The 22,319-nt window shown below is 40.5% G+C and overlaps 1 protein-coding gene across 2 annotated transcripts in view; it reads left to right on the top strand.

Moving 5' to 3' along the window:
- Positions 1–938: 938 nt before the first annotated feature.
- atp13a3 (ATPase 13A3) overlaps positions 939–22,319 on the top strand; it is a 31,121-nt gene continuing 9,740 nt past the window's right edge. For both annotated transcript variants that reach the window (XM_029499702.1, XM_029499701.1), the window contains exons 1-26: positions 939–1,091; positions 7,545–7,625; positions 11,154–11,239; positions 11,324–11,497; positions 12,136–12,369; positions 12,628–12,698; positions 12,938–13,021; positions 13,299–13,368; positions 14,489–14,623; positions 14,804–14,876; positions 15,563–15,694; positions 15,840–16,022; positions 16,349–16,506; positions 16,828–17,016; positions 17,243–17,304; positions 17,494–17,644; positions 17,886–18,005; positions 18,260–18,277; positions 18,466–18,619; positions 18,817–18,937; positions 19,488–19,612; positions 20,705–20,865; positions 21,420–21,548; positions 21,645–21,724; positions 21,926–21,968; positions 22,066–22,175. In XM_029499702.1, the coding sequence (XP_029355562.1) occupies positions 11,189–11,239; positions 11,324–11,497; positions 12,136–12,369; positions 12,628–12,698; positions 12,938–13,021; positions 13,299–13,368; positions 14,489–14,623; positions 14,804–14,876; positions 15,563–15,694; positions 15,840–16,022; positions 16,349–16,506; positions 16,828–17,016; positions 17,243–17,304; positions 17,494–17,644; positions 17,886–18,005; positions 18,260–18,277; positions 18,466–18,619; positions 18,817–18,937; positions 19,488–19,612; positions 20,705–20,865; positions 21,420–21,548; positions 21,645–21,724; positions 21,926–21,968; positions 22,066–22,175 (2,828 nt within the window). In that variant the 5' untranslated portion in view covers positions 939–1,091; positions 7,545–7,625; positions 11,154–11,188. The remainder of the gene's footprint in view (positions 1,092–7,544; positions 7,626–11,153; positions 11,240–11,323; positions 11,498–12,135; positions 12,370–12,627; positions 12,699–12,937; positions 13,022–13,298; positions 13,369–14,488; positions 14,624–14,803; positions 14,877–15,562; positions 15,695–15,839; positions 16,023–16,348; positions 16,507–16,827; positions 17,017–17,242; positions 17,305–17,493; positions 17,645–17,885; positions 18,006–18,259; positions 18,278–18,465; positions 18,620–18,816; positions 18,938–19,487; positions 19,613–20,704; positions 20,866–21,419; positions 21,549–21,644; positions 21,725–21,925; positions 21,969–22,065; positions 22,176–22,319) is intronic.

Genomic DNA, 22,319 nt, shown 5'->3' with positions numbered 1-22,319 from the left:
TGGAAGATGTTGGATGGCTGATTTGAGGATGACAGTTCCCCATGACAGGAAAATCACAAATAAGTTGAGACATAAGACAGAAAGTGAGCTCTGATTAAAGAATACTTTCTGGTTAAGTGGAGGGTTGCATAATATATAAGTCTGTTTCTGGAGAAAAGAAATTTGACACAAAGTTCTGTTTTCTCCTGAGAAATAGCACCACTCTGTGAAAAAACAATTATAGTATAATGTCCTCCAAGCAATTTTGATTCCATTACGGGAAACGCAAGGTTTCATTTTTATGAAGTTTGACTCTCACTTGGGTAATGAAAGGTTGATAGTCTTGGCTTTAGCTGATTTGATTCAACTATTCAACAGAAAGTCCCTGAACTTTCTGCATGTGTTATACAAACTCATTTGTGAGACTGCTTGATGGACTGACATTTGTCTCAAGACCTTTCCTTAATCGTTCATTGCCGTATGAATCTGCTTGTGAGTCCTGGGTCTAAATTTTATGCTGTAATTTTGTTGTATTGTTGAATAGGACATGAAACCAGAGACTAAGACCATAAACACTCAAGTTACAACATATCATGTGCGTGCATGGATGCTTTTATTCATGTGTATGCCTTTATTTTCCTGAATTCACGTTTGTTTACTTTTATGCTTCTGCAAAGCACAATTGTATGAAATGAGCTTTGACCATATGTAAAAAATGTGATTGAAGTGAGAGGGTGGGTAAGTTTCCCATAGAGTTCAATGCAGTCTGATCCAAAGGGGCCAGCCCTTTACGGTGATTAGATATGATTCAGGTTTGTGGGTCTGGTCTACATCCATTTTTGTGTTATTGTGTGTTTATCGTGTGACACCCCGCCTGTGACGTATGCACACGTCACTTCCTGCCGTTAGACAGCCAGTTCAGGCCAGTTCACCGCTCCGCTCAGCGTGTCCCACCGAGCTGTCAGGGCTCCGCTCGGCTCCTCCGCCGCGACGACGTTTTTCTATTAAACTCGGCCGGTTTCCTTCCTTTAACGACGGTTCCCTTCAGATAACAGCTGCCCTCGCCTCGCCATGACTCGGAGGTGATCTTCGGCGCGTCCAGGTGGTTCTGGGTGAGTGTGCTCTCCCTCCGAAATCCGCCTTCATCGCTGTCATCAGCAACCATGTGTCAGTTGCTACCGAGCGGAGCTAAAGTAGCATCGTTAGCTTGTGTGTTTGTGTTTTTTTGTGTGTGTGTGTGTGTGTGTGTGTGTGTTAGTGTTAGTGTGCAGACGTCAGCCCTTCTCCTTCTTGCTCAAAGGCTTAACGAATAAATAAAATTAAAACAAATCCCATCGGGGCTGCTGCTGACACACACAGACATTTCCCAACATTGTCTGAAACTGAAAGCAGGAATAACGGTAAGCTCAGTAAGCTGCTACGATAACAATGGTTAGCCCGGTTAGCCTTAGCCTGCTAGCCGACATCCAGCTCTGTCTCCCCCGGCAACTTGGGGCTTGGAGCCATCAGACAACCCGGTACAGCACTAATCTGTCAATGCTAAACCGGCCCATTACACAGACTAAGTTCTGTCTTGGGTCTTGCCCGTTGGCAAAAGTTTTCTCTCCTCGGGCTTGGAGATACTTTTCATCCAGGGTCAAGGGCTCTTTCACTGAAAACACCAAGAATCATTTAGAAGCTATAAGCTGCTGGTCATTACGCTCCCTCACTTCTCCTAACCACCTGCTGAAAGAAAGCTGGTCCCCAGAGAAGAACCAGAATGAAATCAGCTGACACATCTGTAGCTGTAATTAAAATAACCAAAGCATTCAGTCTGGCACACAGAAACTTGGGCTGCATGATAGCAATCTAAATGCTTTTGAGAATTCGACATATATATCAATGATATATATGAATGATATATCATGCGCTTGGCCAATTATATATCAATCAATTGTGTAAAAACACCTCCAATCTCTAAATGGCTTGTTTTTATATTAAAAGAAATGATTTTATTGAATTCATCCATCACATAACAGATGTATATTTGGTACATAGCTGATCTTACATGTTTTCACATCTCACAACTTAGTAGAAAAGTAAACATAATAGGTGGCTGAACTGTCTGAATTTAGTTTTCACTGTTAAACACAAATGATGGCGGTACGTGCAAGAGTCACTATTTGGTTGAGTTTTGTAGTAGACGTTGCACTTTTTCCTTTCATTTTCGCTCTCTCATATTGACCCTAACTGAGTAGTAATTTAAGTCATACCACAAATTCTCTGTTTGATAGAGGCCTGGATTCTTAACATTCCCATTACACTTTATTTCTAGATCTCCTGAAGGCCTTCTGGCAAACACCAGTCGAGATGCCATGCAAGTTATTTTCAACCTTTCTTTTTTTTTCCATAGACAGTGAAACACCAGAGTAAAAAAATTAAATATACACAGAAGCAGCTTCCTGTTCTTGCCCTTGTAGAGGTGCTGTGTCTTTTTGCTGTTTGCCAGATTATCTAGATTTTGTTACACCTTATTCACAAGTGATGCCATTTCAACTTCATGCAACAGTTGATATTTAGTTTAGTTGAGATTTATTGTCACTTGGACCATAAATAGCTTGAGCCTGTGTGGCTTCCTTGCATGCACTTTTAATTGCACTTGCACTGTTCATATATTTAAATGACACTTGGGGCTATATATTTATTTGTATCACAGCACAGCTAGAATACCGAGATCACACAAGATTTTAGTAAACAAAGGATGAGGACGAGATTGCAGACTCTATATAGCCAGAACCAATCAATTCGCCAACCATTTTCTAGGGCAGCAGTTAAACTTCATCAGTCATTATAGTGCAGAGAGAGACAGATAAATGTGTTATTACTTTGTTCCCTCCTTCTGCTTGAATGAAGTCAAGATCTTTTCATGTACTCTTTTTTTATTATTATTTATTTATTTATTTTTTTTGGTGTGGTCTCTTCGTACTATCCTGGGACAGTATAGCCTGTCCCTGGACCAAAATCAAGAGATACTATTGCAATTATGTTTTGGTTGTGCTTCATACTTGTCTCAGACCTTGGTAAAGTATTCAATGAGTTCCATAATTGGCATGTGAGTTTGTCATGTGAGTCTTACAAATAGACAGGCTGAAGTTACTTAATCCATGTTACCCATCTTTGTAAAAATTCCTGGAATCGAGGAATTACCTGATCGAATTGACCCTTTTACCCCAGAATTCCTGTTTATCTGGGGGAGAGCTTGAGGTCTTGTCCGAACTGGATGCTTGAGAGTTTCGTCGCAGTTGGAAGAGGCAAGGTGCCACTATTTCACAGGCTTATGAGTCAGTACCTTAAGGCTTTTCACAGGTGAGCATTAAACCGGCAAGCTGTAATGAAAGGCCTGCCAGTGTTGATTCAGGATGGAGATGAGAAATATCCTGACATGATAAAAGCCCCCTCTGCAGCACGGAGCTGTTTGGTCTGGGAGCACAAGTGCTGCATGATGGCGAATTGGATCTTTCTACTGCCGGTATAGCAGTTTGTCTTCAACAAGACCAGGACAAGCCAGCGGCCCGCATCAGTGTATGTGAGACTCTTTCAATGAAAATAGTAACAGCTGTGAAATTTGACACATTAATGCCATCCAGAGAGCCGAGCTGGGCAATTAGATTAATACAGGGAGACTAAGTTCATCTCCTTTTGGTGATACATTACAATATTAGACACGGGCTCTCCAGAGAATCAAGTACTTAATTTTTAATTTGCTTTTATTGTGTTACTTTGAAGTCCCTAACAGCATGCAGGAATATCTCCAGGAATGACTCCATAGTAAACTGAGGTTTTTTTTGTTTTTGTTTTTGAGGTGCTACTGAGGCATGCATGGCAGAGCATAATTTGTAGTTTGTGTTGTGTCCAACACTGTTGTCTTAAGCGCCCTTATCAGCAGCTGTTCAATTGTTTCCCAAGGTAGTCTGTGCTCCAGCACTTCTGAAAAATAATGATTGAGCAGTTCAACACATTAATTTTAGATCCCTTTTAAGGGTGATGAAACATCCAAACCGATGACCACAGCTCATAGGTCGATGACAGCACCAATTACCCAACATTATAACTATGAATCAGCTGTGCACTTATCACATCACACACATCACATCACACCTGAGTTATAGTCAGGGTCTAAACTGGATAAGATGCTGTGGCAAGCGCCAACTAAAAATGCAGCTAGCTGGACATGTGAAACGCTGATGCACTGGAAAGAAAGAGTACATTTTGCTGTCAGAAAACTGAAACTGGACCAGTCTTTCAGATCAAAACCACTTGAAGAGCGATGACGATGAGACAAAAATAAGGAACAATGGTTAATGAATAACGAAAGCCTAATTGGAGATTTCACAGTAGGGTTGCAGCCATGCCATGACGGTTGCTTAACCTATATATACAGAAGAAATGACTGTATATATTTCCAAGATGGGATTATAATCAGCAGATCAGTCTCATTTTGCTCTTTGATAGGTATTAAAACATTTTCCAACCTTATTACTGCTCTTAATGTTTGAATTTGTACATCTATATCGTTACTCCTATTCGTGAGTTCATCATCATCCAAATCCTGTGAAAGTATTCCTTGAATGCCACACATCAGATTTCCTTCAATAACTGAGGCTAGAGGTGTGATGTTCTGTTTCCACACACCTTCGTGAGAATCTTCATCCTTCCTATTATACCAAACGTAGTCACAGAATTATCAGGAACAGGAGGCCCACGTCTTCTTTTATACATACCAATAAAACAGGTTTTTCTATCTAAACAAAAAGTTGACCTCTTTTTTTTTGTTTTTTTTTTTTTAACCAGCTGCATCTGAGTACAGGCTCTTTATATTGCCTCACTTCATATATTTCTCTTTTCAATTCAATCCTATTCATCTAAGTTAACCCTTAAACCCTCTGCAATACTCACAGCCACTCCCAACTTTAATTTATTTATTTATAATTATATATGTTTTCCACCTGTGTACTATTTTTGTTCCATCTCTGTACATATATATATTTTGTCTCTATTTTAAGTGAATTTTGCCTGTGGATGTCCCATGCTTTGTTTTTCTTTGATTGCTTCTTGTTTCTTCTTTCTGTGGTGCACAGTGGCTCGGTGGGAGCACCCTCAATTTCGTTGTACCCCCCAATGACAATAAAGGACTATTCTAGTCTAAAATTGAAAGTAACATACATCTAGAAATAGTATTTCTTATCTGGTTCATTATGCACCAATAAGCCACTCTAAGTAGGAAAGACACATGTTAATCTCTCTTACAGTGGTATCAGACGTTTTTCATACTGTCAAGCAATGCTACTGTTAATCCAAGAGCATGTGGTATGACTTAAAACTTTGCACATGTTTGATCTGCAGGATTATTGTTTTCCCAGCCCTCTCATTTAACTTTTTCCTCAAAGGTTCTTTGAGGAGACAGGAGTGGAGTCCACATACATTCCCACAAGGGCTGTATTTGACCTCTTTGCTCCCTAATTGCATCTCTTCCTCTTACCTATACAGGAATTGTAGTTGACTGTCACGCCAACAGCTCTTCTCACCTGTTGTGATGTAAAGCCTTTGTAAGTCATCCGAACACATAGAGCATCTATTTATGTACATGGGGCCAGTGTTGGGTTATATCTGTCAGCCGTGAACGTTTGTTACATCAATTTTTGAATTTGAGAATTCTGAAAGTCTTGAATTTCTTCGTAGCCAAGCGGTTGAGTGAATTGCTCAGTTGATGAATTTGTCAGTGGTGATGGGTTCTTGAAATTGACCGAGGAAAGGTTTAGTTGTTCAGACAGCAGAGGAAGGGCAAGTGGTCACTTTTTTTTTTTTTAAGGTCATCCCAGTGGCCGCTGCGGTAAACAGCTTGATTGGCCCATGATGGGGAACAAAGCTTGGCTATAATACCCCATGAGTAGGAGGGGAAGTGATAAAGAAAGCACATTGAGTGCAGAGCATGATAGCAACAAAACATTTTTCCTCCAAATGCTTCCATGAATTATAGACTTCTGTCATTAGGTCATAGCTCATTGTTCACTTTTCCTTTTTGTCTGTGTGCAAAAAGAGAAAGGAGAATATGTCTACTCTTAGTTATCCTCAGGTTATTTATTTGTGCACTTTTTGTTCTCTCATATTCATATAAAATCTAAATTCCATCTCTTTGATGGACTCAGCCTCCCTCAACAGTGACTTTATTCTTGTAATGGTGATATTTAAAAAATAATATTATTTCTTCATCATGAAAGCATGAGACATTATACAACTGAGGCATGACCATGAGTTTTTATTATTATTATTATTATTATTATTATTATTATTATTATTATTATTATTATTATTTTCTTCAATGAGAAGATTTACAAAAACACTTGGTGCTTTTCCTCATCTCACCTCATATCTTTGGCATTTGGACACATGGCCCAAAATATAATCATATCTCTAGGCACACTGATGTGAGTCACACTGATGTTTGCTAAAAGGCTTTTTGCCTTTTTAAAGATGCTGTTGCTGATAGTAATTTGAGCAACGGGCAAATAAATTCAGCATTAATTGTGTCTTTAGATAATTATGCCAGGATACTGTTGCAGTGGTTCATCATAGAACTACATCTAATTTTGGACTGACTTATTTTACACAACACTTTCCAGGAAAACCAGTCTTCAAGTGGAACTTGTTTGAAATATGACATTGTGTTTTTTGCATTTTTTTTTTTTTTTTTTGTTCTTTTCTCAACCCAGCATTCTTAACACAATAGCAGACTAATCAAATGCGAGACAACAATGTGGCTTTAGGCTGGGCTTGAGGAGTCTATTAATATCTCTGAAGTCATGCTGACTCCTAGAGGCCCTAAACATAGTCCCTCTAAAGTCCTGAAAGAACACTGGTTTCTCCTGTTGTCCAATGGAAGACATAATATCTGTGTCTTTTGTTCTAATTTCGATTCCTGGTGTGAAAATTGGGAAGATTTATTATTTTATTACACTCTTCCATTAGCATTTGAACAGGACACGAACGCTATGCCTTGTTAGTAGATAGGAGTCAGGAGGAATCACTATGGAGTTCTTTCAACATTATTGGATTGTGGCATTACATATCATGTTGACACCAGCATTCGCCAGGTTAATTCATGGTAAAGGAGCAAGACAAGAACAGGGTCTACGTAGGCTGATGGGAACAAGAAGATGTAAATCAGACCAAATAAAATGATTGCTCTGCCACGTTTGGTTGACGGCGTTAAATTAAATTTATAACGTTTTCATCAGTTTGTACTTTTCAGGGAGAAGTCGAAGGTTTATTCCCATTGCATTGCTGATTTTGATAAATAAATCTGATCAACATACAGCTAACTCTTTGAAATGTGTATTTGTTACCTCTTTTGTTTGAAACAATCTGCAGCTCAATGCATATTAGCTGTTGCTGTGTTTCCCCTAAGGGTGATATGGTACCATGTTGTCAAAGGGCCCCTACAATTTAACCTACAGGTTGTCGAAGTGAAGACCCCATTGGAAAGTATTTGTAATATCCACTGTATGTGATTGCTTGTTTCCCTTCAGGGTTCCAGGTTGGTGTGGCAAGAGAGCAAGCGAACTAAGTGGAAGAGGACTGCCTGGGGCGTCGTGTCCCTGGCTCTCAAGGTAACTAGAGGCTTTGTCTTTCGAGTGTTGCTGGACATGCTAAGGAGATGCAACTTAGGTGATTGAGTGTGTCTTACTGACTGACTGACTTGCACAGATTTTTGTGATGTGACTGTGCAACAGATTCAGAGTGATCCTGTCAGTCCGCAGTAAAACTACCCATAAGCTTCTTCTCTTCTTTGGGCTCCTACAGTCTGATGACCATATTCAGACACTTAGCCTGTTAATCCCCTGGAGCTAAGAGAAATGAAAACATATCAACCAAATCTAATTTATTTGTGGGGAAAAGAGTTTACTATTGCTATTTTAGGTTATTGGATGTTATATGTTGACTAAGCTGTGCTAATTTATGCTAAAAGACTGACATATGGGCTTACTGTGTTATTTTACTCGGTTGAGTCTAAAGTAAAATGTCAGTTTGTGTTAATTTTTTTTACCTTGCTTCAAAGGAATACTATTTATTATTTTTACATTTTAAGCTACAACATAGTTTTCTCCGGGTGTGGGATAATAATAGCATCAAGTAATCGGTCATTTTTCAGATCCAAACCAGTTATGCAGCCTAATTATCGGGCTATCAGGTTACTCAGTGGATGCCTTTATAAAAATGTCAATACTTCTCATTACATTTTTTTTTTTTTAGCTCAGTAAACAGTTTGTGGTTTATGGGCTCAGTCTCTAGTTTCAAGTCTTCAATTCATCATGATATTCATTCTTTTAAATGACGGTCCCAGTGTTACTGCCTCGTGATTGTCAGACAGATCCACCTTCATGTTCTTTCACTGGTTTGCGATAAAACAAGATGGCAATGTCCAAATTTTAGACTAGTGGCTTCAGGGCTTATGGAAACAAATGCAAGCCATCTAGCCTTTCTAGATTTTGTGACCTTGCCCCAACCCTACTCTTATGCAAGTTTTTCCAAATTAGAGTGTAACTTAATTTTTCTCCAACCCAGTTAATATGTAGCATACTGGGACTAGAGCCATTAACAGGGTGAACTAAACTTTAGCTTTAACTTCAGGTGGTGGCTTGTAAGGAGTCTTTGCTCATGGAAACCTGTTTTTTTTTTTTTTTTTTTTGTGTGGTTGTACTCTGCTGTTATCTGAGCAGATGATTCCAAAATAATGTGTTAGTAACAAAACCATTTGTACCTAATTCTTTTTAATCACTTTTTGGGCTGTGCTGTTTCTTCATTGGTGCGTTCCCCTGAGTCACCATAATAGCGGCTGCTTTGTGAGTGTATCTGTGATGCCCCGGTGTCGACATTTCCACTCATTGCAGAGATCTGGGAGGGAATGTTCTTGTTTCACTGCACCCACCGCCGAGTACCGGTCAGGGGGCTGCTATTGTAAAATTCTAGGAAGGGCTTGGCCCAAAGCAAAATAACCCACTGTATGCCAGAGAAAAAGTCCAGCCGGGTGCAGCTGGCAGATAAGATCGGTGTGTGGTAGCAGTGATACAGGATCAGTGGTTTTTTTTAGGGTGGTGGGGGCAGCAGCAGGGTGGCCCAATGGGCATGGTGTCCTGTCAGAACATGCCTGCAGTCTTCAGGGGTTTGAATGCACAGGCCCTCTGTCTGTTTCTCTATGTTTTTTCTATGGTTTTATGATTGCCATCTGAAAAATTTGCCAATTGCTTAAATCATTAGGACATGTCATGCTTTGTTTATTTTTTTTTTAGGAAAGCAATCATTCTGTCTCATCCTCCACTCACCCTTCATCTCTCTGCCAGTCTTTTTCTTTTTCACCTAAAATGAACTCCCCTAAGGATAACATGCAGACAGTGTAGGGGACACTGGTCAGTTCTCCAAACACAGACATCCTGCCTTCTGCTGGAGGTTGACTCAAGTAAATCCTGCATTTAAACAAAGAAGCCAGACATTGATTTCTCATGTCTAAGTTGTTGCTTGCTATTTGTCTTCCGTTACAACATTTTTTACAGAAGTTTTTTCTTTTGACATCTCAGAGAGATCCTGAATGTACCAGATCAACTAGTTGTTTACCAGCTCTTGTCCTTAAAGCCCAATCAGCCACTTTTTAAACATTTTGCTTAACCACAATTTGATGCTTCGCTCACAGCTTCACAGTTTGCTCTGTGAGTCGATGCAGTGCAATAAGCCATAAAACAGTGATGTAGCCTGCTGGCGCTTGGTGTTGCTTTTAGCCTCATAGACAGACTGTCTACAGCTGAACTAACATTTCTCAGGGCCCGTTCGTTTTGACCTTGTTGATATCGATGCAGGACTGTGACACACTAACACAGAGTGACAGTGTGGCTTCCTTGGCAGCTGGCGCGTCCACTGGGACAACCAAGTGGAGGAAAGAGAGACGAGTCTGATATGTAGTAACACACTACTGATGACTCAGTTGGTCTGTGTGTGGGTGTTTTGACACTCTTTAAGAGATAATCTCAGGTGCTCTGAGGTCAAGCAGCTGTCTGAAAAGAGCTGCACATTCTTATTATTGGAGTGTATCCATTTGCCCCAGTGAACCACTGACCTCTCACACCTCTGCTATACTTTGTGCCAGTTATGTCGTCTTTTTTATGGCTGTTTTTCCCCAGACAGTCAAAGAGTTCAAACTGAATTCAAGAGTTAAGACATACATAATAATGCCCTTTGCACTGTTCCTCTCTGAAGTCCAAATGCTATCAGACCGATTGCATATATTATACTCTTTTACAGTATGGGCTTCTGACAAACCCTCTAATGTGTGAGACAAACTCAAGAATATACCCTGACATATTGTGTCCTAGTTAAAGGTGATAATGATTTCACAGGGACTTGTGAAGCAGGTTTGAAATCACTCTTTATTTTTGCGACACTAAAAATACATTGAATAACAGTGGAATGCTGCTGAATCATATCTAATGGGAATTATAACAACCTTTTACACACCTGTTCCCATATTATTTTTCTAGTCTGACACAATGTCCTGATTTTGTCCACAGGCTCAAATTAAGATCACACCTGTGTAGTTACCTGCCAAAAAGGTTAATGGAAAGTGTGAACCTCAGGGGAAAAGAAATACTATCTGTCCCACTCTGAGCTCTCTGCTGCTGTGTCAGAGGAACTGCTTTGATTGTTTTAAAATATTGCAGCAGTGTTTTTCACCAAGTTTTATCTTTAAAATGGAGAATAATGTGTTACAGTGTGACCAAAGCTGGTTAATCAGATTTGACGGCTGGCCAGCACAGTCCCAAACTGCTCCCCTAGATTTCTATACCAGATTAAATGGTAACTAGCTGTGCTCTAATGATTCTCAATCCTTTCCCGTATGAAGTAATGTGGTGTGACTCTTTGTACCTTTTTGACCTTTGATTAAAAACACCATTATGTAATGGATGAAGCTCACAAAACTGTGATTGAATGTATTCTTGACATCCTGCAGGCTCCACATTCTTTTGCACAGTATTCCTGGAGAGTATCTTGTGACCCTGCACCGGGAGGTCGACCCTCTAGCCTTGAGACTCTGTAGTTGAAATGTTTTGCATACTGTTTACCACACATTTTGTCCATTATGCTTGCAGTAACTAAGGAAGGGGCTTGGCAAACTGTGTGCAGCATGGAGAAGGAAGACCTGAAAGTCCTCAACAAGGGGGAAGAGGAGGAGATGGTACCCTTCAGTTTAATTTTACATCAGTGCTGAAATGGGAATACTTGCTTTCCGGCTCTCATGTTTTCCTTTTATACCCTTCAGGAGCTGCAGGGCTACCGCCTATGTCGTTGGCGGCTGGCCCTGGTGGGCCTCGGTGTGCTGTGTACTGGGGGCTTCCTCCTCCTGGTGCTCTACTGGATGCCAGAGTGGTGCGTGAAATCCACCTGCACCCGCACCACAGCCCGCGATGCTGAAGTGGTGTTGCTGCGCTCCACCGTAGGTAGCAAGTAGAGCTGCAGTGATAAAGAAATGAATCTGGAATGTCTTTGCTGATCAATTCATTGTTTTAGCAATTCTCGTATAAATAGTAAAATTATTAAATCAATCATCATGCATTTTCCAGTCAGTGTCAGTAATGAAAGTAATAAGGGGATTTTATTTGCTAATTGTTCAAGAATACGTTGCCACACTGCATGTTTTGCACTTTTTTTTTTTTTACATTCTGAAAAACTTTTCAAATGATTAACTTGCCATTTGACACAAATATTTATAAAAAAAAAAAAAAAATATCAAGCACAACTCTGTATATGCCTATATTCAAATGTCTACTTCAAACTCATACTTTTAAAACTGTAAGTGAATACAACGGATGTATTGTTGCAGCACAGTAAATACATTGAGACAGATTGCTACAGTCAGCCATGTTACTGGCACCAGACCCAGGGGAAATCCAAGTAGCAGGGGCAGCATAGTGATAAAAGTTGAAAAAGAGATTACATGATGATAAAAAAGATTGAAACAAATGTTTGATGCTCTTGCTTGTTGGTTGGTTGGTTAATTTTGGTAATGGGGGGTTATTGAATCAAAGATCTCAGAAGTTCATTCTAGTTTCACTCGCGTCTTTGTTCGACTAGGACGAGTTCCGGCGCTGGTTCCTGGCCAGGGTCCGAGTGATGCTGGCCCCGGGGAGCAACCCCTTTCACAGCCTGGAGACCCAGACCACCTCCCCCTGCTCCCCTTCGTCTCCCTCCTGCCCCTTCTCCTCCCCTGCCTTCCCCCATCTGGCCAACGGACACACCCCTCACCCCTCCGATGGCAGCCCCGCTCAGGAGCTCATCAGACAATTTGCCGACTACCAGCCCACACAGGTGGATGCAAATCTCTGCAATATGTTGTGTCTATACAGTGGCACGGACGTGTTTTAAAAATAAACAATCTTTGTTCAGACCAGCATTTCTACCATTTATGAAACAAAAACATGATTGCGGATGCAGCCATGAATTAAATTTGATTTAGTAGAGAGTCTGAACTGTGCATCTTCAGTTTTCCTTTTTAAATTTGTTTTGGCTTGTTAGGACAGCATTTCGGTAATCTTGAGACACTAATCTCTCTGTCATCTCCCTCAGATTCGCTATTTTACGTTTCATAGCACAAAGTATTACTGGAATGACGAGGTGCAGAACTTTGAAGTTTTAAGGTAATCGTTCTTCATCTACAGTTCTTTTTGCTGTGATATCTCTTACTTTAGAATAATCTATTGGCTGTGGGTTTTATCTGTCAGCATGTGTACAGTAATGCAATGCTGAACAGTAATGATAACAAAGGGTATATTGTGGAGACAGATGAGATGAACAAAAGAAACACTTGTGTTATAGAAGAAGTGAGACTGGGTACTTTGAATGGTTATATCGTTGTGACCTAAATTCCTCCTTTCAGTGGCCTGGAGGATCTGCAGATGAGCTGCTCCACCCTCCACTTGGAGCACAGCGCAGGCCTGACTAGGAACCAGCAGGAATACAGGTACCATTTCATCGATCTTATCAACCTTTGTCAGGCAGACAAGAGGAGGATCTTAAGGTCTGATAGGAAGGTTATTCTCTCATGTGAGTTATTGTTGCTGTAATTAAATAAACCATGACAACATAGTTTGTCTTAGTATGTCCTCATAAATGACCAGAAGTCAATGCAGAAATGTTGAAATGACAAACAGAACTGAGCCCAGATGATTTCACTAATTCAATGTATGTTTTAGAGATGACAGTCCTCCCTAATGAAAGTCTTTTTCGCTACTTGTTAGGAAACTGTTCTTTGGCGTGAATGAAATTGCAGTGAAAGTGCCTTCAGTTTTCAAGCTGCTTATCAAAGAGGTATGAACTGCTTTACACAATTCACAAAATTTATACAACTTGAGACAATTAGTGGTGTTTAATGTTTAATACTAATGATGTTGGCAGAACTCCATGAACACTTGTGTGTTTTGTGTTGTTTACCTTTGAAGAAATATTTTCACATTTTTCTTGTTAAAGCAGTAGAAATTACATGTCAATTATTGGAGCAACCTGAAATAATGTTTTCAAATAACTTAATACTGAATGAAGCCAAAATGTTTGTTTGCTAAAGCAAGATTGTTTCCCCCTGTGACCTGGAAATTTGTATAAGCTTTATATTTTTGGGTTCAGGTCAAAAACCTAAGTTGACTTAACCTACATTCAATTTGGGAGTTTCCTCCATCAGGATTTGCTATCAGGCTGCCCGCTGGCTGTCTCCTTGTATCATTGTTTCCAATCCTGCAAAAGCAAACATGTAAAATAAATGTTTTGCCCTATAGAAATGCCTGAGGAGAGAAAATTAACTCTGGCCCTTGTTATTTATTCAGGGCATTAGTCAGCAGCACAGCTACTCGTCTGTAATCTCCTTAAGGGAATCTCTAGTAAGCTGTATTCTGCACTGAGACTTTATTCTTATTATTACCAAGCTGTTGTTCAGTTTTCAATTTGATTTGTGACTTTGACTCCTTCCCCAGCTTACAAGAAAACATTTCCAGCTTTGTGCATTTTAAGAAAATACTTTGGGAATATCTACTTACATTTGTTCATTCATCTTCAACTGCTTATCCGTATCTACTCTCTCTCCGTATCTAGAAGAGGCCTGAGTAAATACTACTGTAATGCCTGTTATAGAGCAGCAAAGTTATATTGGTCACAAATCACGTTGAAACATCTTGGTAATATCCAACGGACTTGTATCAAACTGAGTGAAATAATTTGTATTATTTTGCTGTAAATGTTTCCAAAGCGTGTAAAATATCTTACTCCAGTGGCGCTCAGGCTAAATAAACAAGCTTAAATCTCGAATGGAAATGATGCAAATTTTTCTTCCTGGCAGCATCTGTGTCACTTCCTCATGTGAGCGTCTAAATTTCTATGTTGCCGTTTTATGTTCATGCCTTCACTCTTGTCTGATTACTCCCTCTCCCTCTTACTGCAGGTTCTCAACCCTTTTTACATCTTCCAGCTCTTCAGTGTGATCCTGTGGAGTGCCGATGAGTATTACTACTATGCTGTGGCCATTGTTTTCATGTCAGTCATATCCATAGCTACCTCTCTGTACACCATCAAAAAGGTGAGCTTTACAAATCACAGATACTGTTATTCAGAACCATTAATCATCCTACAAATATGGCTCAACTCTAACACCCATTAAGTCAGTTTTTTGTGTACCCAAGGTAAATGAGGTGATAGGTGGTCATGAACTATCAAGAACCTCTTCAACCTCTTCTTTCTTTTCTTTCCTGTCCTCTAGCAATACGTCATGCTTCACGACATGGTGGCAGCTCACAGTATTGTGCGAGTATCTGTATGCCGAGCTAACAGTGGTTTGTAATATATATTTTTTTCTTCTTCTTTCTGCAGACTGTCTCTGTAGAGTCGTTTAAGTAGTAGTTTGTGGCATGTTACACTCTGAAAAGGGCTTTTCAAACCAAACCTGGCAGTAGACCTTTTTCTGCTTTTGTGCTGAGCCGGACTCAGTTACACAGACACTCTGCTTTGGCTGTTGTCCAGACTGCTGCTTGGGTGGGACACTGCAGAATAGGGGAAGGAGAAAGAGACACATGGCGCATGTGAGATTGTGGTCGTTGCATACGCAATAACATGCCTATAAATGGCTGCAGAGTTTATTCATAAGTATCTTTCATCAGGTTTGACCACTATGTTAATTCCATGCCTTGAGTGGCGGTTAGTGCGCCACTTATATTTTTGTTTGTGTCCATTTATTGTACCCATCCCTGCTTGTGATACCTCAGCTTATCTTCCTGCTGCCTGGAGGGCTGTGAGTAATGAGAAATGTGCTGAACAAGACTTAGGGGCTCTGACACACAAAATATCTCCTTTCTCACCCCCATATCCCGCAAATCCACCATCTGCCACCAATGGCTTATTTACTTACTTTGGTTCATGCTCTTTATTATTTTTTTCTTCTGTTTTATTGCCCACACTGCTCCCTACCTACATATGTTTAATGCACTCATTTATCTTCTTCACTCGTCCACTGTACCCTCAGATATTGAAGAGATTTTGTCTACTGATCTGGTTCCCGGTGATGTAATGGTTATTCCCAGCAATGGGACCATCATGCCCTGCGACGCTGTGTTGGTCAGCGGCACCTGCATTGTCAACGAGAGCATGCTAACAGGTGAGAGGAGAAATCTGAAACTTTTAGTCTAACAATTTTGCTGTGTTTGTAGATTATCTTAATGACAATAAGACTCCAAAAGCAGAGCACTCGCCTCGGGCACCTGCCAGAGATCAGTTCCAATGTCAGTCCTACTTCCTATCAGGTGAGAGCGTTCCTGTAACAAAGACCAACCTCCCAAATCCATTGCCGGGGGAGAGTGGGGATGAGGCTGACAATCCCTACAGCACAGAGGACCATAAGAGACACACACTTTTCTGTGGCACCAACGTTATCCAGACCCGTTTTTACACAGGCGAACTGGTCAAGGCCGTGGTGGTCCGCACAGGTAGGTGTGTGTGTTTGCGTGTGTGTGCTGTATTATGAGCAATATAATGTTTGAGATTCTTTATTCATGAGTGCTCAATAAAGTGAAATGAAATTCAGTAGTCTGAAGAACCAAGCTGTGCCTCTCAATGCTGCTTATTAGAGGAACAGTGCCGCATTTGAGAGATCAATACCTCTTTTTTTTTTTCTCTCTCATCCAGACAGTATAATCTGTTCCACCAAATATGTGTCAAATCAATATTTTAGCCTTTACCTGTCTTAGAGGACAATCCATGAACAGCAAAGAGACCCGGTTTCAGGATCACATTTGTCCCTTTCCTCACTCAGGTTTCAGCACAGCCAAAGGCCAGCTGGTGCGCTCCATCCTGTATCCCAAACCCACAGACTTCAAGCTGTACCGTGATGCCTACCTCTTCCTGTTGTGTCTGGTGGCTGTTGCTGGAATTGGATTTGTCTACTCCATCGTCCTCAGCGTCCTGAACAAGGTAACAAGGGAGCAAGCTGTGTTTTTGTATATAAGGGCATTGCAATTTGTAAAACTTAATGTTGTTCCTAAGCAATGCCTTGTTTCCCTCTGAAATAGATCTGGAATCTGCCCATTTCAACAGCTTAATCTCCTTACCGATGAAAGGTCACTGTAGCTGCAGCTTAAACTCATTTTATTTAGTCAACTAACTAAGCTGAAGGAGGTGATGGAAACAGAACATATAATCAAAAGAATTCATCACGTTTGGGTCTAGGATTTTAGCAGCCCTTCACACAAATGAGTGGCAGTAACTTATCACACATGCATTCACCCTCCTCAGGTGCCAGCTAAGACCATCATCATTGAGTCCTTTGACATCATAACAATCACCGTGCCACCGGCGCTGCCAGCTGCCATGACAGCAGGCATCGTCTATGCCCAACGACGCCTCAAACGCATCGGCATTTTCTGCATCAGCCCACAACGGATCAATATCTGTGGGCAGATCAATCTAGTTTGTTTTGACAAGGTGAGTATTGGAGGTTGCGGGAGTGCTGTGTGTTCTCAGTGAAATACTTCAATTGAAGAATGACACCACATTATGTAATCTCGATAGTTGGGCTTGAGTCACATTGCTGATGCCAACTATAGTAATTTCTTCAACTGCTGATGTTACTCACATGAATCCCACCTACTTTAGTTTGTGTGATGAACCCACATATTCAGCTCTAATCTAATTTTCTCTCCGGATATAGACTGGAACCCTAACAGAAGACGGATTAGACCTTTGGGGAGTCCAGCGGGTCGAAAATGGCAGGTAAGATTGTCTAAATTATCAGAATTTTTTATTTTAAATGTGTGTACTTTGTCCGTATTTGCCCATTATCATACTTTTTATGACACCAATCATCGTTCTCATTGTGAAATTCATTTTTCATACTATGGAATCATTAAGTTGTCTGAATGAAGCCCCTCTTCTTTCCAACTACCTCTCCTGCCTGTGCAGTTTCCTCCTGTCCGAGGAAAATGCCTACAAGGAAAACCTCGTCAAGTCCCAGTTTGTGGCCTGCATGGCCACCTGCCACTCTCTTACCAAAATAGAGGGCCAGCTGTCTGGAGACCCACTGGACCTCAAAATGTTTGAGGCTACAGGCTGGGTGAGCTTTTCTATGTCTACGCATGAGCTTAAAGTTGTTGAAGAAGAACGATGGAAATGTAATGAGTCAGACCACCCACCGAAAGAATGACTTAGGACCTGCAGCCACATGAAATCTTTTTTTTTGTACACAACAGAGAGAAAGAGGGAACTTGAAAGATGAACACATTTTTCTGACTGTCTGACTAGTCTCTTATTAACCTTCTTCTGATTCCTACTTTCTCTAAACTTTGAATTCACAGATCTTGGAAGAGGCCACCGAGGAAGAAACATCTCTTCATAACCGTATCATGCCCACTGTGGTGCAACCCCCAAAACAGCTGTTGCCCCCAGAGCCTGCAGTATCACAAGACCAGGACATGGTACGAACCACAACTCCTACCTTATTAACATAATGAGAGTGACAGGTATAATCCAGTGCACAGTCAATTACATTTACTGATTCGTTAGGTATATTAGATACATAGCTAGATAGATATGTTAGATAGCAAATTAAAGCTACAACTTCAATCCACAACACAACAGCAACACTGTTAGTGTCAATTATTATTGGTTGACTGGAGTCTACTTTGTTTACTCACCAACTTATCTTGGTCTGCTCTTTTTCTCATTCTAGGAACTCTATGAGCTCTCGGTAAGAAGTGTTTCTTTTTTTAAATGTAATCAAATTTGTCTCAGTTTCCATCTTGATCTATTTTTAATATGTTTCAACCAAACACTCAATTTACTTCATATCCATTTTCTAGTCAGTTTAGCAATAAACTGTCAATAGATTGACTTGTTTTTTTTTTTGTGTGTTTGCTTGTGTGTGTGCATGTGCAGTCAGCGTATGAGATAGGTATTGTGCGCCAGTTTCCTTTTTCCTCAGCTCTCCAGAGAATGAGCGTTGTCTCTCGTCTGCTGGGAGAGAAACGTATGAATGCATACACAAAGGGGGCACCGGAGGTGGTGGCAAGTCTCTGCAAGAAAGAGACAGGTGAGATGAGCAATAACTTCCCACAGAGTTTGACCAGCACAGGAAAAAGGTTTACTTTGTATTGTAGCCCACAAGATTGTTAAATGTGTCTGATCAAAACATAATCAGTGCACTATTTGTGAATTTTGGATAACCCCTCACCTGTGTCCAAAAGCTTCAGGAGTTTAATGTAACTATCTACCTCTTTCTGTTTGCAGTGCCAGAAAATTTTGCTGAGGTTTTGGAGGGATACACCAAGCAAGGTTTTAGGGTCATTGCTCTGGCTCACCGTCGACTTGAATCCAAACTCACATGGCACAAAGTTCAGAACATCAATAGGTAGAATTTTTCTTGTTGCTTTAGACCTTGATTGAAGCGTGTCTGAGGACTTATGCTCAGTTGACTTCACCTAATTTATGTCAGACCGTATCGTCTCCATGCTCCTACTTGCAGCATGATAATGCACCATTTCATAAAAAAAGTAATCTCAAACTGTTTTCATGAATATGACATTGAGTTCAGTGAAAATTAGTGTCCTCAGCAGTCTGTACATCTGAATCAACCTGTGTGGTACAAGAGGAAATTGGCAGCATTAATGTGCTGTTGTCAAATCTGCAGTAATGATCTGATTCATTCATGTCAACATGGAACAGCTTGTTGCGAAGGATTTGAGAATGAAATGAGGTTTGACTCAGAGTAGAGTCTCATTCCTACGAACATGCTCTTTGAGTGGAAATAAGAAAAGAAGCCTTCCCTTGTTGAGCAGAATGAAGTATGGTTACAGTATATTGACGTTGGGGGGAAAACACACACTTGTCCTCATTACTCTTTTGTATGTGAAGCTTTATAGACTGTAATAATAAGTCTACCATGTCTTCCTTTGAATTAGGGATCACATAGAGACAAACATGGAGTTCTTGGGCCTAATCATCATGCAGAACAAGCTGAAGGCAGAAACCCCAGGGGTGCTCCAAGACCTCAGTCAAGCTAACATCCGCACTGTCATGGTTACAGGTGAGAGCGTGCATGTACACACACAGCCACAAACGTTGACAATATTTACATCATAACATCCCTGAATATGATATGATAAGGTTGGATACAAATATATACACGGTTAAGCGTCTTGAATCGCACAAAGTCTGACCTCAGTGGGTTTTGTAATCTCCTGGGTTTTGGCCCCTGATAGATTTAGTTGTTTTGGTATTTACTCAGCTGTACCTCAGTGTAAGTGGAACAAAATAACGGATGTTCACCAGGGGATTATTTATTGTTGTTGTTTTCTCTTCTTACCTTTCTCTATCACTTGTGAAGGCTTCAGTCCACTTTTGAAATACGGACATTAGTTTTTGTTGAGCATATTCACATTTTGTACAGAAAATGAATCAAAATACATTCATTCATCTTCAACCACTTATCTGTTTCCAACTTAGTTACACAACATCTCTCTCAGGTTACATAGTCCATATTTCGTGACTGATAGTCTGATAGACACTGATAGTCTGCTCTCTATTTTCAGTTCACACAAGTATGTTTCTTAAAGCATGCGCAATTTTAGGTACATGTCTTCTAATCAAATCCGCATTTATCTTACTTTGGAAATACAGATCAACACTGGGGGACAACAAAGCTCAAAATTGCATTCACACAAGCACATATTTAGCATCTGTTTGATTACAACACAATCCCTAATGAAGTTAATAAGGAGAAAAAAATAAAAGCACACAATGGTGTAGCAGAGCAGAATTACCTGATTATGTTTCAAGTAAGTTGGTGTCATTCTGCCTTGATTTGCAGAGAAGGAACATTGATAGTGAGGGTGAGATGATTTTTTTTTTTGGTTGCAAACTCCATGATGTGACACCTCAATCCCTCCAATAGTGTCCCCTTGTGGCAGTAAAATGCTCCACTTTAATGAGCTTTTGCTCCAGTCACACAGGTGAAAGAGCAGATGGAGCTGCAGAACTCAAGATTTCTGTTGGTGGTCTCGAAGTCACAGTTTTGAGTTTTTTTTTACTGACACCATAATCCAAGAATATGTGTCAGGAAAACAAAATGCAGAACTGATAAATGAATTGACAAATGTTTACTCCATCTGCGCTTCAGGTGACAACATGCTAACAGCGATTTCGGTGGCCCGGGATTGTGGGATGATCCCTCCTCAGGACACGGTCATTATTGCCGACGCCCTCCCTCCCCATGATGGACATGCTGCCAAGATCACCTGGAGATACGCCGATAAGCCAAGCAAGGCCTCTCGCCTGGAGGTGAGGAGTTGGAAGCAAAGCTGATGTCAATAATTGGACAAATGCAAAATAAGAGTAATAATAATAATAATAAGAGCAACAGATAAAGGCTCACACAGTAGTGTGTTGATAGACAAAGTCATGCCTTTGTGACTTTAACTACCAAGGTGTCTCCCACCACATACTCATAGCAGAAGAGAACACAAATTCTCTGCCATTTTCTTTTCCTGACAGTCAAAGTCAGAGAAAAATTAAAATGGACATTTGTAAGTAACTTAATTTATCGACTGAGGCATGTCTTGTTTTCTAAAACCTGCTGCTGTCACCATGCCCAAGTCCAACCACAAATAATTGTTATTGTCTAATATCAGTGAGGAATTGTTTGTCAAATCAGCAGTTTACTGGTTAGATAAATATCCGCAGCAAATGAGGATTTGAAAAGAACTTTTTTTACAGTGATTATTAAAGATTAAAAGGAAAAAAAAAAGAAGATTTTACATAATGAAATCCAATACAAATAAAATATTAGCATATCCTGCATCTGAATGAGTTATCCTTCACTTCCTTCTTTACAGGAAGTGAACATCAGCCTGGAAGATGTCTGCCATGTTGACGAGCCTAAAAGTCAGGAGCTGTACCACTTTGCTATGAATGGAAAATCGTTTGCGGTAATCGCTGAGCATTTCCCCGACATGCTTCAAAAGGTTTGAGGACGCTGCTCTTTTGTTACTGGCCTGCAAATGTTGGCATTACACGATGCTAATCTCTCTGTTGATTTGACGCTGTACTCTGTTTTGTAGCTGGTGCTACATGGGACAGTATTTGCCAGAATGGCCCCAGACCAGAAGACCCAGCTTATTGAGGCGCTACAGGGCGTGGAGTGAGTATTAAATCAAATCAAAGGTGTATCTCCAAAAAATTACCATGTACCACCGCCAAGTGTCGTAAAGTTTACTGTTCCAACAATATTCTTATTAATTTATTTTTAATTTTATAAGCATCTGTGTTTATAATCCAAACATCCATTTGTTTTTTGTTTATGGAAGAGACCTAATGACTGTTCTTTGTCGTTTGCACACAGCTACTTTGTGGGAATGTGTGGTGACGGCGCAAATGACTGTGGGGTATGTGCATCCACAGATGTTCGTTTCACAAATAACAGTTGAAACAGGATATAAACTATGTGCAGTCTGTATTTAATCCGCCTCTTTCCTCATTCAGGCTCTGAAGAGGGCTCATGGTGGCATCTCCCTGTCAGAGCTCGAGGCCTCTGTGGCCTCTCCCTTCACCTCCAGGACCCCCAACATCTCCTGCGTCCCCAGCCTCGTCAGGTTTTCATATTTTCATGCCACACATCACATTAATAAAGAATACATAAAAAATCTGATGGGTTTAAATGAGAAATCTCCAAATCACCAGTTTTGTAGGTTCAATATCGATTCATAGACTATTGATATAGTGATTGGAAGTCCTCG

Source organism: Echeneis naucrates, chromosome 4, assembly GCF_900963305.1.
Source record: "Echeneis naucrates chromosome 4, fEcheNa1.1, whole genome shotgun sequence".
NCBI classification, from domain to species: Eukaryota; Metazoa; Chordata; class Actinopteri; order Carangiformes; family Echeneidae; genus Echeneis; species Echeneis naucrates.
The sequence above is the reverse complement of the archived record's forward strand: the minus strand, read 5'-3'. Positions and strand labels throughout refer to the sequence as shown.